The following is a 20,671-nucleotide window of genomic DNA, read 5'->3' as shown; positions in this document are numbered from 1 at the left end:
AACTTTTGTAAATTTCAATTGAAATCTTCCTAAAGGAAAATAACATCAGCAGTGCTATTTATAATTCTCCCTAACTTTGCATCATCAGCAGGCAACTGGATCCCCAGTCAGTCTACGTGATATATCATTTACAAGTTAAACAGCAGGGGCTGAAGAGTAAAACCCTGAGGCATGCTACTGGTTACTCTCCCTTTTTTTTTGAGACACTGCTCCATCATACACAGCCTGCTGGTATTGTTCAGAGAACCAATCTCTAATCCATTTAACCAATATACTATCTATTCACATCATCTGCAGCTTGCACACCAACTACCATATGGTAATATATCAAACACTTTTGCAAGGTCCAAGAATATTACTGTATATGATTCTCCCTTATCTAACACACTCGTTACGTTATCATAAAATGCAAGTAAATTGCTAAAACAAGGCCTAGCCTCTACAAATCCATGTTTGACCATCATAAAGAAAGCTATGTCCATCAACCCAATCCTGTATTCTATTCCTAATCAGTCTCTCCGACACCTTGACTATAACTGCAGTTATAGCCAACTGTTGTACACCAAGAATACGTGGTGATATGTCATCCATTCCCTCAGCGTTATTAACATCTAGCTCAATCAATACCTGATACAACTGTGATTCTTTCACTTCCAATTCTACTAATACTTGCCTCCCATGTGTATAGTGCACCACATCATTTACACTGGTATGATATACACTGATAAAGTGCATGTTTAATAATTCCACTATATTCTTTGCAACTGTTATTCTCTGCTATGACTATTTACCAGTATCAACCTGCCATAATTATTCTTTCTCTTGCTTGTCATATAGTGGAAAATTTTCCCTTGAGTCCTTGGCCTGGCCAGCCATTATTCACATCTAACCCAACCAACATTTGATTCACTTCTGTTTCTTTCACTTACAATTCTCCTAATATTTACTTCTCTTCTATATATTGTAGCACATGATTTACACCAATATGATACACACTGATAAAGTGCTCATTCAATAATTTCGCTACATCCTTTGCACCTGTCATTCTGCTCCAATGAGTATCCACTAGTGTCAACATGCAATAATTATTCTTTCTCTTGCTTGCTATATATCGGAAAAATTTCCTTGAACCTTGGCCTGACCAGCCAATATCCTCTCATACTGTACCTTTTCTCTCTTTACAAAGTTCATCACCTTCTTAGCTTGCACTTTATACTCTTCATGGATCCAGTCACCACCAACTGTCTTGTACCTCCTCCAGAGCACTTTCTTTTCTAACACAGCTTGTTTAATTTCACTTCTACTCTTTTTACTCACTCAACCTTTGGTATGCAGTTATGCATTGCTTGTATCAGTTAGTGCTTTATGAATTTCCATGACTGTCAACATCTTTTCTGCTCAGCTCATCTACCCAATATACTGATGCTAACTGACTTCAGCATTTTATATTTCGACATATATCCATTTTTGGCAGTAAATGTTTCTATTCACCATACATTTTGGAAAATTATGGAGACAACTACTGTGTTTCAGTAAAACTTTAGTTTAATCTAAACCAAAATCCACGCTCAATGTTTCGACCTTTATATCAAGGTCATCTTCTGGAGCATATATACTATATACAGAGAAACAAGCTGCACTACAATCTACATGGTTTGCTAAAGTTACTGACCAACCGTTACAAAAATTATTGGCTTGACCTCTGGTGAAAAAAAAAAAATCCTTACTACATCAATGCTAGAGTCCTATTATTATTATTATCTATTGGGTGTAACATCATATTGGGCTGAGGAGCAACACATCTATATATATATATATATATATATATATATATATATATATATATTTTTTTTTTTTTTTTTTAATTTTTTTTTTTTAAATAGATTTAATGATGTTTTTGTAGTTTAAGTAGGTTTTCTGTACATAGAGATTTTTAATCTTTCTTAAAAATCTCTATGTACAGAAAACCTACTCATACTAATAGATATCTGCATAATCTTTCCCATCATTTTCCACCACAAAAACTTGGAACTATATCTACCTTAGAACACAGAGCACGCTCTCTCTTGAATGAACCAGATGAACTACAAAAAGAAATAAATCACCTCACTCTTATCTTTAAACAAAATGGATACTTTGAAAAAATGATTAAGAAATTTTTTCTGGACCCTCCCAGGCAGTGCACAACAGAAACTAATAATTTCAAAGGTAGCATCTCCATTCCATACATTAGCACAGTCTCTAAAAAATTAGCTAAAGTCCTTAAAAAAAATATAATATCAAGACGTTCTTCACCACACTTCCTAAAATCCGTTCTCTAATCAGCCATCCAGAACCTACTCATCACAACCTAAAATATCCAGGTGTATATAAATTATGGTGCGATTGCAATATCCCTTATTTTGGACAAACTAACAAATCTATTGAACAACGTATTATTATTATTATTATTATTATTATTAAACAAGACCTCATGGAGTCAAAGACTCATCTAGGAGGTCCTTTTATCTTACACACACATCTCATCATACCGTGTCTTAAACACATTCAAACTACTTGCAGACACCACGCTCTCAGGCAAGGCATTCCAATCACTCACAACTCTGCATGAAAAAAACCTGCCTCTCACTCCCTTACTCACACCCTCCTTATACAGTTTCCAAGGATGACCTCTGGTTCTCCCCTGATCTCCCACTATTCTCTGTAGAACTTCTCCACCATTGATCCTATAACAACCCCTGACCAACTTGTAGGTCTCTATCATATCTCCCCTCTTCCTTCTCTCCACGAGACTCTGCAAATTACATCTTTTCAATCTTTCCACATACTCAAAATTCCAGAGGTCAGACACTACCTTAGTCGCCTTTGGACCCTTTCCAACATCTCTTCATCCTTCTGAAAACCCGGTGACCAAATCTGGGCACAATAGTCCAAGTGTGGCCTAATCAAAGCCTTATACATTGGAACAAGTATCTCCCTACTTCTACATGTCAGTGTCCTCCGCATCATTCCCAGAAGTCTTTGTGTTGTCTTCACAATTTTGGCGATGTGTCCCCTAAATTTTAGATCCTTATGCACTATCACCCCCAGATCTCTTATTTCCTCTACCTCCAACAATATATTCTCACCAAACATAAATTCTGCATCCCATCTTTGTTTTTCAAATTTTAAAACCTTACATTTTGCAACATTGAACTCACATCCCCATTTGCTTGCCCAATCACTCAATTTATTCAAGTCTTCTTGCAAGGCCACAACATCTTCACCACTCTTTATGGTTCGTCCCAACTTTGCATCATCTGCAAACAACTGAATATCTCCATCCAAATCTTCACCAATATCATTAATATATAAGTTAAATAGTAATGGCCCAAAATCAGACCCCTGAGGCACTCCACTAGTGACTTTCCTTTTCCTGGATATTGCACCCCCATACACAACTTGTTGATACCTATCAGATAGCCAGTCTCCAATCCAATGCACTAATCTAATATCCAACCCCATCTGCTCTAGTTTGACTGTCAACTTATCATGAGGTACTCTATCAAAAGCTTTTGTAAAATCCAAGTATATTACTGTGTATCCTGCTCCTCTGTCCAAGGAAGCAGTCACTTTATTGTAATAAGTAAGTAGATTACTAAAACATGACCTCCCTTTAGCAAATCCATGCTCTCCATCAAAGATTATACCATTGTTGTCAACCCAACTCTGGATCCTAGTTCTCACAAGCTTCTCCAACAACTTAACCACAACACCTGACACACAGATAGGCCTATAGTTTGATGCTTGAGTTCGATCACCTCGTTTATGAAGTGGCACAATCTTGCCCTCCTTCCACTCTTTAGGAACTTGTATGTCAAGGCAGGTGTCAACTCTCTGGCACACTCCTTCAGAATACGTGGTGATATATTATCAAGTCCCACAGCCTTATTTACATCTAGTTTACTCAACTCCCCAAACACCTCTTGCTCACTTACAGTCAGTCTCTCCTCCCCATCATCAACTGCTCTTAATCTCTCCATGAAGTCACATTCACAAGATTGAAAGATCTTTATGAATTGCTCATTAAGTATCTCCACAACACATTCTGCAACAGCTGTCTTTATACCATTTCTTCCAATCAATGTCATCCTTCCATAATCATTCTTTCTTTTGCTGGCTACATATCGAAAGAACTCCCTAGGATTCTTTTTAGCTTCATTAGCTAACTGCTGTTCATACCTCTCTTTAGCTACTCTCACCAACCAAGTCACCCTCCTTGCCTGGTCTTTGTAGACCTCATGAAATTGGTTACTTCCACTTCTCTTATGCTGTCTCCACAATGCCTTTTTTTTCTGTATTGGATGCTTAATCTCTTTATTCATCCATCTCACAATTACCTTATTTAACCTTCTCACCCGTGGTATACATTTAGACATTGCATCTACTAAATAGTTTTTGAAAATCCCCCAAGCTGCATTGATCTCTTTTCCAGCTAACTCCTCATTCCATGCTACATCTGCAAGCTGTCTCCTGAGCTCTTCATAATCACCCCCCCCCCTTGTAGTTCCACATATACCCTTTTTTCACAGGGGTCCTTGCACTGCTGGCAACCACCCAGGTAATCACCTTATGGTCACTTTCACCAATTGGTGGATGATTTGACACCTCATTTATAATTACATCCTCCGATGAGATGACCAAATCCAAGACCCTTAATCCTCGTGTGCCCTCTGTTACATACTGTCTGAGGTAGTTATCCCTCAAAAACTCAAGAAACTCATTTTCTTTACTTCCAGTCGCTATCTCTTCATTCCAGTCTATATTGCCATAATTAAAATCACCCATAATGATCACCCTTTTCATATTTGCTTGGCTTATTTGACTATACATTTCACTATCACCACCATCCACATTACCAGGTCTATAACAACATCCCACCAAGTATTTGATTCTATTCACCTCTATCTCAAACCATACTGCCTCAAAACCACTGGCCCTATTTCCCTCTTGCATCTCTACCTTGTATGGACATAACTCTTTCTCTATCATCAATAGCACTCCCCCTCCCTTTTTATCCCTTCTATCCTCACGAAACACATCATACCTTTCCATCTCTATTCCTGTCAGGATGTCGTCCTCATCTAACCATGTCTCACTTATTCCAGCAATCTCTGGGTACACCGACACAATTAGTGCAACCATTTCATCTGCCTTGTTTCTTATGCTTCTAGCATTGGTATACAAACACAACAACTCATTTCTGGATCTACAGCTAGTTCCACTGATATCATTCACTCGATGTGCTCTCTCCATGCTGGACTGGGGCCATTTCTCTTTCTGCCTCTTCATTTTAGAACCCTTTGCAACAACATCTGTTTCCTCTTGATCCCTGGTCATCCCATTACTTTCCTGCCTACATATGCTCTCACCTCCTCTTGGAGCATCCACCTTTCTCACGCTGTGTATTCCTGTCCACCCTGGGCCTCCCCATTTCCCTGCTTCTCTTGCACACCCATTCTCTCATTTTCTATACTCATACCACTCACCTCTCCATTCATTTCCACTTCTTCAGTCTCTCCTGTCTTACTCTCCTGCTCTTCCACATCACTCCCCTCTCGATCTGATTCATTTTCTCTATTCACTTCTCTACCTTCCAGCAGCAGTCTCTCCAAGCGACTCACACCATAACCACTCAAATGCAGTCCATCGCTCCCATACAGCTCACTTCGTCCCTCAAACTCATTCCATACATTAATAAACTGTACTCCCATCTCCTCACACATTTCAGCCAGAATACCATTCATAATCCTTGCTCTCAGCCTCATTTCACCACAATCATACCTAGGCTACACACTGACCACCCTTCCTGTCACACTATTCTCTTTTATCTTTCCAAGCAGTCTCTTGACATTCATTTTGACATGCTCTTTGTTCTCTCTCAAATCATTTGTACCAATTAATACAATCTTTCTAACTTTCTAACTCTCGACCCCCTCTTCTCACATTCCCTCTCATTCATCCTTCTTTGTTTCCGTACTTTCGGTCCAACATACGTCCAACTTTCACTATCATTCTTCTCACTTTCACTCTCATTCATCTTTCTTTGTTTCAGTACTTTCGGTCCAACATGCGTCGAACTTTTGCCATCTTTTATTCTTTCGATTTTTTTTACTTGCGATTTCTGCATTACGCAAGTTCTACTTTCATCGTTCTCTCAATTTCGTTTCTTTCCACCTCACTTTCGTCCCTTTTAACATCCGTTACGGTTGTCAAATCGCTCTTTTTCTTTTTTCCTGATTTTTTAACATTTTTTCGCTTCTCTTTCTCACCATCCTTTTCTTTCGAACGTGCAATCGCGACACATTCGGTACTAGAACTTTCTGTCATCAATTTCATATTCGTATTCATTAGTTCTTCGTTCAGGTCACACTTCGCATACACCCTTCTTCCATCCGCACTAAACATCCACAAATCATTTATGTAATCGAAGGAATACATATAACAGACCTCACACTTAACGACTGAAATCTACATTCAAATCATGGAATGACAATGCCGCCGCCATTTTTTTTTTTTTTTTTTTCTCTCTGCCGGTTACTAGGTCTAATAATAACGATTTCGTAATTTAGTTTAGACAAGGGAAAAAACCCGCACTAATAATACCGGTAGCGTACAACGTTTACAGCCGCTCTTACTCAAACAATTATGCATATATACTTAATTATTCCTAGTAAAAACTTATCTGAATCAGGAGCTCTTCAAAACACGTCCGCAGCACTTGGCCCTTTGGTATAGAAGAGCATAAGAGAGACATCTCTTACAAAAGATCTCATGCAACTGCGTTATCCAGCCATGTTCCTTTTTCAAATAATCCTAATGATGATCAACAAAGCCACTCCGTTTGCTGGGATAGATCAAAAAATATCTTTCGCTGTGATGATGACTTTGGGAGGAAAATTGTAGAATCAAGGGAAATACTGCTGAACCCTGTCCACTTAAACAACAATTTGAGTTATAACATCCTAGATAGCCATGCTGCAGTTATTCAATATTGGCGTTCACGTGAGCCTGCATGCACACTTGCAATAAGCAATGGCACGCCTGTTAGAACAACTTGAAAAAATACGTTTTTTTATGTATCAATTATGTGTGGATTTTTACCTGTAATTTCCAGTTTGTTTTGATACTTCAATGTTTATTACTATTCTTGTCCTTTAAGAATACCTGAGGAAGGCTGTTATAAGCCGAAACTAGTATTATTCTTATTAAAATCTTTATAAGTTATAAGGGTGAACGGACGTGCTATCGGAGAGCTCCTGAGAGATTTGTGTTTTTTGTTGATTTATTGGTGTTTTGGTTTCAATTTAATGGACTTGAGTGTGTAATTTTGGTATATTATTGGAGCTTTATTAGCGTGGTTAGTGTACTAAAGTGTTTTATAACATAATCTATGTCGGGAAGTCGCCGCTAGATGAATTCGTAATGTGTAGTGTTCGTGCAAGCTCCAGATAAGATAAGTATCATTTTCAGTTATCGATACAAATTACTTAATATTGTGTAGTTTTGTTTTGTTTGCCTTGCGTATTTTAGTGCATCTATTTTTGGTGTGTCAACGTATAATTTGACAAAACACGTTGCAAATAAGGATGGCACCTGTGCGAAGGAAAATGGCAGCCAGTAATGAAGGTTCGCCATCGTTATCAAAGAACGGTAGCATAAAAGAAATGAGTCAGTGTACTAGCTGTGAAATGTACGCTTTGCGGAGTGCGGTCGGAGTGTGGTTAGATGATAATAAAGGATTGAATGTGTGTAGAAAATGTAGGGAGAATGAGGAATTGAAGTGTATTTCGGATCGTGAGTGTGATATTTTTGTCAACCTTCAGAATGAAGGAAATAGGGATATGACAAGAAACGGCAAGGTTGTACATGAAAATTGTGAGAGTGTGAATGTAGAAAGTGTGAATGATAGTATAAATGGTTTCTCAGAGAACAAAAAAGATGAGATAGATGCATTGAGTGAGATCGCGTTGTTGAATAGTGCGATAGAAAGAGCAAAACAGCAGCTAGAGTGCATGAACAAAAGTCGACTGAATGAACCAACCAATAATAAAAGGTATGACAGGAAAAATAGACGTATGAATGTGAACATGAACAAAATGAAGGATAGAGTGCTGTATGGAGACTCGTACGAGGTGTGTTAGTAGAGGATTTGACAAAATCGTACCAACCTGGTGCGACCATAAAGGACGTAACTGCGTCTATTAGAGAGCAAAAGGAAAGGGTGAAAGAAATGATTGTTGTGGCAGGTACGAATGATTTGAAAGGAGATAAAATGGAAATGATAGAAGACCTGAATGAATTGTTTGAGGTAGCAAAAGAAAAGAGTGAGAGAGTTAGAATGATTAGTCTTTTGCCACGGTATGACAGTGAAATGTTTAAAAGGAGGGCTATAATTGCGAATGACTTTATGCGTGGGTTATGTATGACGAGTGGTGTGGAATTTGTGGATGTGTGGAGTGAGTTTGATGGGCGAAAGGATCTATATAAGATGGATGGCTTGCATTTGAATGGTTACAGTGTAAGAAGACTTGGGAAAGTGTTGCTGAATGTAGTGAATGTGCAAATTCCGGGAAACTAGATTTGTTAGGGGGGGGGGAAGTAGAGATACAGTCCTTATGTAGGCAGTTGAATGTAAGAATGAATATAATATGCCACAGCAGATAAGGACAACAAACCAGAGTGGGATAGTTAATATAAGGCATCAAGGTAGGGTTGGGGCTAATGGGGGTCTTAAATTCATGTACACTAATACTAGGAGTATTAGGAACAAGAAGGAAGAGTTTTTGGCCATGGTTGGCACTTCCAGACCACAGGTTATAGGTATTAGTGAAACATGGCTGACTGTAGATGATATAACTAGTGGGATTGAATGTGATGGGTATAGTGTGTTCAGGAATGACAGAGAGCATAAAATGGGGGGAGGAGTATTGTTGATGATAGCTGATGAGCTCCAGCCAAGGAGAATAGAAGTTGAATTGCAGGATAGAGAAAAGAGCACATTTGAGGCCATTTGGTGTGAGATTGTGGCTAGCAGAACTAAATATACAATTGGGTGCTGCTATAGACCAGGTGATGGAAAAGATAGTGGTGACAGTATGCACAAGCAAATAGAAGAAATGGGTGGAAGGAGGGTGATTATTATGGGAGATTTCAACTATGGTCGCATTGATTGGAGTGAGGAGAGGACACACGGGAGGAAGGAACTGGATTTTATGCGGTTATTAAAGGATAACTATCAGCGACAGCATGTAATGGAAAATACTAGGGGTCAGAGAGTGCTTGACCTAGTAATTACCTCTGAGGATTTGGCTGTAACAAATATGACCACATTGCCACCAATCGGTGAGAGTGATCATAGGGTCTTAACTTGGGAGGTGGCTAAAGGTGTAGAATTTTCAATTAAGACAGGGTACATGTGGAATTATCGGGCTGGAAAGTATGACATGCTTAGGAGTTTGATTGGTTCAGTGCCATGGCATGTACAACTGCAAGGACTAGAAGTTGATAGTGCATGGGAGGTAGTTAAGAAGTGCTTGCATGAAGCAATGGCTGACTGTATACCTAGAGTCCGAATAATAAATCAAGTAGGGGTTAAATGGATGAATAACACCATTAAGCTTGAGTTGCAAAAAAAGAAACAACTATGGAGGGAATTTAAGGAGAAGGGTGACCGGCAGGCACATGAATGGTATAAAGCGCAGGCCAGAAGGGTGACGAGTGTGGTAAGAAAAGCAAAAAAGGATTACGAAAGAACATTGGCCATGCAGGCTAAAGAGAATCCTAAACAGTTTTTTAGATATGTAGCAAGTAAAAGGAAAAATGTACATGGCAGATTGATTTTAAATAATGCTGATGGTAGGGAGGTAACTGAATCAGTTGAGATAGTTGAGTTACTGAGTGAGCACTTTGCAAAAGTATATCATCCAGGTGGTGACATTGCAGAAACGAATAAACCAGTAGATTATACGGGAATTGTGGTTAATGAAGTGGAGGTGAGTAGTCTATTGCATAACCTCAATGTCAATACATCTGTGGGATTGGATGGTATACCAGCTCGTGTTGTACGAGAAGCAGCTAAAGAATTGTCAGTACCCTTGACCATTTTGTTTAATTTGAGTCTCCGATCTAGGTTAGTCCCGAGCGGGTGGAAAGAGGGGAAAATAGTTCCACTGCATAAAGGTGGTTCCAAGACTGCTGTTGTAAATTACCGACCGATTAGCATATCAGGAATCATTGTCAAGGTCTTAGAGAAATTAGTCAAGAAAAGAATACAGGATTGGATAGATGAAAATGCGATATTGTATGGGGGGACAACATGGTTTTGTGAAGGGTAGATCATGCCTCAGTAACTTGCTCACGTTTTATAACACAGTGACGGCTGAACTGGATAGGGGTAATGGGTTTACAGTGATACTACTGGACCTTGCCAAGGCCTTTGATAGGATACCACATGGAACCCTAATCAGTAAACTGGAGCAGATGGGTATAGATATAGGGTTGGTGAGATGGATAAGAGGGTGGTTGAAGGAGAGATATCAAAGAGTGGTTTATTCAGGAGTGGAGTCTAAAAGACGTCTTGTGACTAGTGGAGTGCCACAGGGCTCTGTTCTTGGAGACCACTGCTTTTCAATTTGTTCATCAATGATATTGGAAAGGATCTGAGAGGAAGTGTTCACTTGTTTGCTGATGATGCAAAGTTGGGTAGAGCAATTGTGAGTGCACAAGATGTCAAAATTTTACAGGATGATTTGGATAGTTTGGAGTACTGGGCTAGGAAAAATGGATGTCAATTTAATGTTGCAAAGTGTAAGGTTATGCACTTTGGGGTGAAAAGAATAGCAGCAGTATATCGCATTGGTGGAATCATACTCCAGGAGATTGATGAGGCCAGGAATTTGGGAGTGTTGGTGGATAGGGAGTTGAAGTTTAGGGGGCACATTGCAAAAGTAACTAAAACAGCTCACCAAATTACTTGGCTTCTGAAAAATACTTTAACATGCAGAGACGAACAAGTTGTTGTTTCTCTGTATCGAGCCTTGATAAGACCCCATCTGGACTTCTGTGCCCAGCTATGGGCACCAGGGTTTCTTCGTGATGGGGAGGAAGTGGAGAGGGTCCAGAGACGAGTGACCAAGATGATAGCAGGTCTGTGGAATGAACCTTATGAGAATAGGTTGAAGATTTGTGGGTTGCAGAAATTGGACGATAGGCGAAGGAGGGGTGATAATATTGAGACATTCAAATTACTGAAGGGTTTTTATAAGATTGATCCAGAAGATATTTTGAAAATATGACTGGTGGTGGGAGGACTAGGGGCCATGCATGGAAGCTGGGCAAGAGCGTGGTTGACAAGGGTGTTAGAGCTAGGTTCTTTACTTGGAGAGTGGTAAATGAGTGGAATAAGCTTCCAGAGTCTGTTGTGGGTGCTACGACCGTGAATGAGTTCAAGGCAAGGTATGATAGATACTGTGTGAATGTTGAATAGTTGTTCCAGACATGATGTTAGGGCCTCCCCCGATGAGTCTGTCGACTCCTTGGAGTTTCCTGGAACAATAATAATAATAATAATAATATAATAATCTCGGTTTTTTAGTCATCAAATCTATTTTTAAAATGTATCACAACAACCGAGTAAAAGCCGATTATCACATATATATATATATATATTAACAACATGATTATCTATATAAATTCCAACCAGTTAGTATGGAATGGTTGGAAGATACAGGGTGTTCGGGATAAATTTGACATATTTATAATTAATTATATTTTTCCGTAAGTTACATGTATTAACACACACTTCTCTTCATTTAAAAGTTTGGACCCTTCTTCATTCATATACAAGATGTCAGAAAGGATGGATAGCTGGAACCCACCTGAATCATGGAAGAGAATAACTTGTATCATGATGATTCGTGCCCGCCATCAAAATAAGGATATTACGACTGCTGCCCAATGCTCCCTGAATACAGTAAAAACAATCAGGCATGAACTAGAGACTTGCAATGGTGACTACGAGGATGTAGCAAGAAGAAAGATCCCTAGCAGACGATCTGATTGCGTTCGTACAGCAGAATTCCTCGCAAATCTGCAGGAACAGGTGTTGAAGAACCCTGGCATTGGAATTCGGGCTTTGTTCGTGGAGTTGCTAACTGTAGTCAAGCCCTGGATAACAAGGGTAGCCAATGGTAAGCCGTATGTATGGCAGCAGGATTCGGCCCCTTGCCACACCTCTGGGAAAAGTCAAAAATGGTTGTCTGAAAATTTCTACGACTTCACCAGTCCAAATGTTTGGCCTCCAAACTCCCCAGACCTTAACCCCATGGATTATTTTGTATGGGGCGCAGTTGAAAAAGACACCAATCGCACTTCCAGTAATACAAAAGCCCAGTTAATGGATAAAATTAAAACAGTTTTTGCGGCCCTTCCCAGGGAGACTGTAGCATCAGCTTGTTCGAGGTTCCGAAGCAGAATTGAAGCTGTGATCGATGCTAATGGTGGTTATTTTGAGTAAATCTTGTTGATAGTATTGTAATTAACTCTGCCTGTAATGTTTTTTTGTCAATTCATTAAATTTAATAGATACAAAGAAGATTTTCTTTTTCCTTACGAAACTGTCAAATTTATCCCGAACACCCTGTATATATATATAATCAATACTAGCTGAAGGTTGCCTAGAGTCCTGAAGTGTGCTAGATACTAAATATTAAGTAGGCTGAATATGTGCCATTCAGATTCTTGGAATTTTCATGCCACCATTATTGTTGATATTTGGGTGGTTTATCAGAATTTCGCAGGCTTCCTTAAATTTTCTTTCATACTAGGTTTTTGTATGGTATAAAGAGTGAGTACTTTTCCAGTCAATTTGGTGTAAGGTGTTGAGAGCATGATCTGAGAGGCCTGCTTCACCAAAATCATTATATTTAATGTGTCTTATGTGTTCTTTCTTATGTATAGAGATTGTACATCCAGTTTCACCAATGTATGGTAAGTTACAGGTGCAGTGGATGCAATAGACTCCAGGATGTGCTAATGGGAGGAGAGGATCCATGGAGGAGTTGAACAAGTTTTGTAGGTGGTTTAAAAGTGGCATTGAGATTATAATGATGTAGAATTCTGTTGATTTTTTCTGACAACCTTTTAATGTTTGGGATGGCTATGGTTTTACTGTAATCTAGATTCTTTTTTAATGATAAACCACCCAAATATCAACAATAATGGTGGCATGAAAATTCCAAGAATCTGGATGGCACTTATTCAGCCTACTTAATATTTAGTATCTAGCATACTTCAGGACTCCAGGAAACCTTCAGCTAGTATTGAAAACCATTCCATACTTACTGGTTGGAATTTATATATATAATCATGTTGTTAATATTTATATATGGACTTGTTGCTCCTCAGCCCAATGTACTGTTACAATCAATAGATAATAATAATAATAATAATAATAATAGGACTCTAGCGTTGATGTAGTAAGTTTTTTTTTTTTTTTCACCAGAGGTCAGGCCAATAATTGTTGTAACGGTAGGTCAGTAACTTTAGCAAACTATGTAGATTGTAGTGCAGCTTATTTCTTTGTATATATAGTATATATGCTCCAGAAGATGACCTTGATATAAAGGTCGAAACGTTGAGTGTGGATTTTGGTTTATATTAAACTAAACTTTTACTCAAACATGGTAGTTGTCTCCATAATTTTCCAAAATGTATTCTGATCACTGTGTAAGCCTCAAAGAAAGATTTCTGTTCACAACTTTTCAAACAAATACCTCACGATCACTTTATCAGTTTTGAACACGCATCGTTTGAAGTTATCATTAAAGCCTCATTAAAACATTAAAGCCTCTACTTACTCAGTCACATGCTGCTTAAGATATTTATCTCTCAGAAATTCAACACACTCACTCTCATTGCTTCCATAACTATCTCCTGCAATTCTATATTCTTGTAGTTAAAGTCTCCCATCACTATCACCTTATTTTTACATGCCCAACCAATTTGTCTAAGCATTTCACAATCAGTATTCTCTACATTCCCTGGCCAATAACAGTATCCTATCAAAGATACTAAATGTGGTTTTTCCCTTTCATTCATTTCTGACCATAGGTGACTTTTAGTCATTGCCCACAAAGTGTTCCTAGTGAGATTTTTACAGGGTAGTTTATTCTTGCTTTTCCCAACCCCGCCAATTTTATCTGGGCTCAGGACCTGCATATGGCTGGAATGTGGGGCTTATTCATGACTGTAATCCATGTGTGTTTACGGGATCCATTTGGCTGTTCCGAGGGACGAAAAACCAGAGTTTCTGGGTGAAAAAACCCTCTACCTCTGTATGAGACCGGCTAATCCTTTTGTCGAAATAGACCAGATAAAGGTTCCTCGCATCACTGATGGTAATCAAACCCAGGTCTTTCGGACCAAATTACATATATGGTACTGCTCTCTTTCTTCTGCCAGTTCAACTTCTTATCCATTGATACTCCTTATGCTAATTGTGCCTATCCTCAATTCTTCTAACATTATATTTGCTCCAGTAACTTACTTTTCACTTTTTACCTGGCAAAAACAGAAAGGAGGCCTTATTTAATCATGCTGTATCATCATGTTTGTTTCTGGTTTAAGTCAATACAGAATACAATTTTGTCAACTAATTTCTAATCACTAGTACATGATTTTTTGTTCAGTACTTTATATTAACTAGCCAATTTAGTTAGTATAAAATTCTTTTGATTAATATCATTCAAGGAATCAACTCTAAATAAATGCTAGCCCATCTAGATCTTTCCACCCAAAAGGCTTCTTCTATACTGACTGAGCTATGGAGGCTCTCTATCAGAGATGCTAGTCAGTTAATTTCAGCTTCACATCACAGATTCAAAATCTGTGCAGGTGATATCAGCATCCACACTTTTTTAGGGATAATTGTGGAGATAATTCCTCTGCAATCATTAGTAGCACTTCTCCTATTTTCACATGCCTATTATTCTGGAAAATTATTATCATTTACACCAATATCATATATGCTGATAAAGTGCTCATTCAATAATTCCACTATATCCTTTGCAGCTGTTAGTCTGCTGCCATGACTATCCACCAATGAATCTGCGATAATTATTCTTCCTCTTGCTTGCCATGTAGCAGAAAAATTCCCTTGAGTTAACCTTGGCCTGACCAGCCATTCTCCTCTCATACTGCACCTTTTCTTTCTTTACCATGCTCATCTTTTCAGTGCATACATATAGCAGTTTTCTCAACACATCCACTGCAAAAAATCCAAGGCAGAGCCAGACTTTCATATAGAAGCCTTCTGTGCTGCTGATGTACTTCTCTTTATGGATGCCATCTTCAGAAGCTGAAGCACTACAACAAACAAGTAGCAAAACACAATGCAAACAACAACACCACTGAAGGACACTTGTATCAAACTGAAAAAAATGCAACACAATTTGCGGCAAAAAAAGACATACTATACACTAATTAAAAACGCTTTTTTTTAGCACATCTCAAATCTACCACTACATTCTGTGACACTAGCGGCACTCTATACACAACACACTATGTATCCTTCCATTTCTATTCCCAACACCACATCCTCCTCAGACAACTAAATATCACTTATTCCAATTATCTTTGGGCATAATATATTTTAAAATGTTATATAAAAGTTATACGATTATATATTGTACCTGTAGCCAAAAGGCTGCAGGTTCAAATCCTGCTGTGGGCATGGATGTTTGTGATTGTCTGTGAAAATACTAGTGGTGGTTGTTGGTGGTGGATGGTTGCGGCTCATTGTAGTTTTTGGATTGAATTGTGGAGACAGAGTTGTAGAGTAGGTGCCCTCCCTTGATGAGTCTTTGGACTCCTGGTGGTGTCATGTAATAATAATAATAATATATAAAATTTATAAAAATATTAGCGGACAGCAAAGAGAAATTATCTCAATATTTTTTAGATGACTAAATAGTTTTATAAGATGATATGATTATTATATTTTCTTTACATGTTATGCTAACCTGGGGTATTGCCTCCTTTTTATCAATATATAAATAGCCATATGTTATCTAATTTAAGTATTTTCCACTATCTTTTCATCTTTATAGAAGACTTTGTATGTTCTATTAAGTTCTTGTACCATTCTATATATTTAACTGTATGATTATTTAAGATTGTAGTGCTTGATGAACCTACAAGTGGCACTGATCCCGAAGAAAGACATGCAATCTGGGATATACTGCATTCTCTGCGATTTCATAGAACTGTTCTTTTAACCACCAGTTGCATGGAAGAAGCTGATATTTTAGGTGACCGCATTGCAATAATGAGTTCAGGAGTAATACAATGTTGTGGGTCTACTTATTTTCTGAAAAAAATGTTCGGTAAGTATACAGTAATATATTTCACATTTTCTAAAAAATTTACCATATTTATTAATTCTTGACTTATCCAAGGAGTCCAGAGACTCATTGAGGGAGGGGAGGGCACCCACTCTACAACTCTCTGTCTCTCCCACTTTGTTCACTAACTACACCAAATCACTACTACTCATCATCGTCTACACCAATGCCATCTACTGCCCACCACCACTAGCATTTTTTTCTCTGTAAATTGCATGCATTCTGAATGCTGATTTGTTTGTATGCAGGATGAAAAACCTGAGTTTCCAGGATTAGATCAGCTAACTTGCCTTCAATTGAAAAAAAAACCCATATAACGATTCCTCCTGTCATGACAAGAATCGAACTTAGGCGTTTTCCAATTGAAGGATACAATGTACCATCGTTCTTCCAATTGTGCTATGGAGGCTCTTAACCTTTATGAAAAAAGCAAACTGACAAGTTTCGTTAGTTATGTGGGCAGTATGTGGGAAAAATCACAGCCAACAAGTGGCTTGGGTAGGACTGGTTATAGACCTAAAAATGGACTGCTGTATTTATTTATATCATGGGCATATCAGAAATAAGGGAGATTAAAGGGATTCACTGATCAAATTAATTTGTCTCAGAATCATTGGAATAAGTGAAACATGGTTGAATAAAGATGATATCTTAACAGAAATAGAAATGGTTAGAAATAGTTTTTCGTGAAGACAGAAAGGACAAGAAGGGGGCGGGGTACTGTTGATGATAGCAGGAGAATTATGTTCATATAAGGTAGACATGAAAGAGGAAAATAGTGGCAGTGGTTTTGAGGCAGCATAGTGTGCAGTGGAGGTTGACAGGAAAACATATTTAGTTGGATGTTGCTGTAGGCCAGGGAATGTGGAGGATGGTGATGAAGAAAAGTATAAACAACTTGGATTAGTGAACAAAGGAAGGGTAATTATTAAGAGTGATTTTAATTATGACAGTATAGATTGGAATGAAGAGATAGCATTTGCGAGTAAAAAAAAATTAATTTCTCAACTTTTTGTTAGAGACGACTCTCTCAGGCTGTATGGAAAGGAGGCATATGAAGATCTTCATTATTTCATCAGAGGATGAAATTTTGAATGGGATATCACACTACCCTCCAGTATTTGGTGAGAGTGATTATGAAATAGTCACTTGAGTTGTGGCTAACCATATGAAGACTTCTGTGAGGAAAGTATATATGTGGAAGTAGAAGACTAGTGATTACGACAAACTTAGGAGACATCTTGGAACTATAGCATGGAATGAGGAGTTGAGCAGTAAGGAAATAAATGCTATTTGAGAACTGACAAAGAAATACAAAATAACATCAATGTGTGAATGTATTTGGAAGGTCAAAAGACTGACTAACATAGGTATATTAAATGGATGAATGAGGAGAGTGAGCATGAAATCTGGAAGAAGAAGAAAGAAATTTTAGAGGCAGCACAAGATGAATAATGGTAACAATCAGTTACACAATGAATAAAAGAGCAGACCAGGAAAGTGACTCCTTTGGTAAATGTGCAGTATGAGCATAAATTCACAAATCAGGTGGAAAAAAAACAGTTAGAGTTTTTTTTTCCATATGTGGCGAGTAGAAAGAAGAATGAGTATGGTAAGATGATGCAAATGAATAAAAGTGAGAGATTGGTAACATCTGTAGACAACTTAGTTGAGGTATTCAATGAGCAGTCCATATGGATGTTTCATCCTTAGTGTGAAATCAGATGCTCAAGTATAGTAAATGAAATGAGAGAAGACTTAATGGTAAGGAAACAAGCAGTATATATATTTGGGAGTTAAGTAAGCTAGATGTCATTGCCTTACTTTCATCTAGCTTACTTAACTCCCAAATATATATACTGCATGGTAAGTGATATATCACTTACCATGACATGTTATGGTAAGTGACATCTTACCATAACATGTCACTACACGTTTTAAGGGAATGTTCCAAGGAATTAGCATCTTGTCCTACATGTTTAACAAGTTCTTGAAACAGATTATGTCCCAAAGGAGTGAAAGGAAAACAAAATCATTTCCCTTCATGTTTCCCTAATGAGTCATGAAGGTGGTGATAAGGCTAAGGCAACAAAATTATAGGCTGATCTGTATATCTGTGATTTAGGTTTAGGAGAGGTTGTTGAGAGATAAGATGCAAAAGTGGGTTGATAACAGTAGTATTCTTTTGTGCTTGTGAGCATAGGTTTGTTAAAAGGACTTTGTGTTTTACAAATTTGTTTATATACTATAACAAGGTTGCAAATGTATTAAACAAGGGTGATGTATATACAGTGGTATAATTAGATTTGCAGATGCTTCTGATAGATTGCCACACCACAGGTTGGTTGGTAACTACACTAAAGTCAATGGTATTCAATGATAGACTAATAAGTTGGATAGGTGACTGGCTCTCAAATAGGTATTGGCAAGTTGTGTATGGGAGGAGGGAGCACACTACCTTGAAAAAGGCAAGTCACTAGTGGCATGCCACAGGGGTCTGTTTTGTTACCATTGTTATTTAATCGATATATTAATGATATTGGGATGGTTTGACTGGAGACATACAACTGTTTGTAGATTATACTAAACCGCAGAGAGTGATGGGAATCAAACAGATGTTGTGGACTTACAGAAGGACTTGAATAAATTGTATGAGTTGACAACAGTATGGAATTGAAAATTCAATGTCGAAAAGTAAGGTTCTGAAAATTGGTAGGTAGCAATGGAATGCCCAAGCATTTCACTTGGCAGGGAAATTTTGGAGAAAGTTGAGGATATAAGAAATTTGGTAGGCTGCAATGGGATGGGGATGGAAGGGGTGGTGAAGCGTAATACATAGCCTCTCCCACTCAAATGCCAACCTCACCTTCTCATGGTCCATCCTGTTCTAAATGTACAAACAAGGCATTGTTGACCGAGTATGGGCAGTATAACCCAACATCCTAACAGAGTAAATGCTGTTAGATCTGTTTGTCCAGGTCCCCATTGCAGGTTACTAGCCTGTCACTGGGTAAGTCCAGCAGCCTTCCTGCTGGACTTACCCAGTGACAGGCTAGTAACCTGCAATGGGGAAATTCAATATACTTTCAAGTCTCATGCAAAGAAAAGCCAGACAAATTATCAGGGAAAAGACCACAATTCAGGAAAAGGTAAACGAAATTGGTAAAAGGAACACATAACGAAGATTGCAACATGGAATGTGAGAAGCATTGCATATAAAGAGGAAGCACTTGATAAACAACATCAAGCTAACATAAAGATATCTATAGTAACAGAAAAAAAAGAAAAAAAAAAGGTACAAAAGAAACAACTGTATACAAATCTACAGTGGGTAAAAAAAGAAGAAAGAGCAAAAGCAGGTATAACGATTATGGTACATAAATCTCTAAAGAACAATATTGTATATGCAGAGAATTTGAGTGTGTTTAAAGCACGGTATGATGAGCTGTGTGTTTGATAAAAGGACCTCCTAGATGAGTCTTTGACTCCACGGGGTCTTGGGTAATAATAATAATAATAATAAAACTATTTGAATGAAACACTAACAGAAATTAGGCACAAGACATTATGGTGCATATGCACCAGAAGAGGGAAAAGAAGAAGACGGTAATATACTTTATAAAGAACTACAGAATGCCATTGATAAAACAAACAAACCTGACTGTTTACTACTAGCAGGAGATTTAAATGCCAGAATAGGTTATGCCCTTGACCTTATTATTTAATGAAAGTTTTGCAGTGGATAGGGTTCCTAAGGAGTGGAAAGAGGACAAAATAGTACCACTCCACAGGCATAGTTCTAAGACAGGAGTTTCCAACTATAGGCCAGTCTGTATAACTGTAGTTGTGGTCAAGGTGTTGGAGAGATTGATAAGGAATAGAATACAGAATTGGGTTGATGGACATGGCATTCTTTATGAAGGTCACCATGGATTTATAATGGGTAGGTCCTATTTCAGTATACTTACATTTTATGATAAGGTGATGAGTGTTAGATAAAGGAGAGTCACATACAGTGATATTCTTAGACTTTGCAAAAGTGTTTGATAGATTACCACATGATAAGTTGGTGTACACGCTGCAGAGGATGGGAATGGACAGTATATTGTTTAGATGAATCCAAGATTGGCTCTCTGAATGATACCAGCAGTATCTCAAGAAAAGAGGGAAACCTTTGGTTGTCCCAGGGTTGTGTTCTTGGGCTCCTGCTGTTTAGTTTGTAAATGATA

At 38.1% G+C, this 20,671-nt stretch overlaps 1 protein-coding gene across 1 annotated transcript in view; it reads left to right on the top strand.

Moving 5' to 3' along the window:
* Positions 1-20,671, top strand: part of LOC150101361 (phospholipid-transporting ATPase ABCA3-like) — a 646,575-nt gene that overhangs the window by 308,199 nt on the left and 317,705 nt on the right. Inside the window, exon 13 of the mRNA XM_090400940.1 lies at positions 16,214-16,424. Within this exon, the coding sequence (XP_090257066.1) occupies positions 16,214-16,424 (211 nt within the window). The remainder of the gene's footprint in view (positions 1-16,213; positions 16,425-20,671) is intronic.

This window comes from Typopeltis vanoorti, chromosome 11 (assembly GCF_054136105.1).
Source record: "Typopeltis vanoorti isolate ZY-2024b chromosome 11, IOZ_Tvanoo_1.0, whole genome shotgun sequence".
Classification (NCBI taxonomy): domain Eukaryota; kingdom Metazoa; phylum Arthropoda; class Arachnida; order Uropygi; family Thelyphonidae; genus Typopeltis; species Typopeltis vanoorti.
Note: the sequence above shows the minus strand (reverse complement) of the source record. Positions and strands in the feature narration are given on the sequence as shown.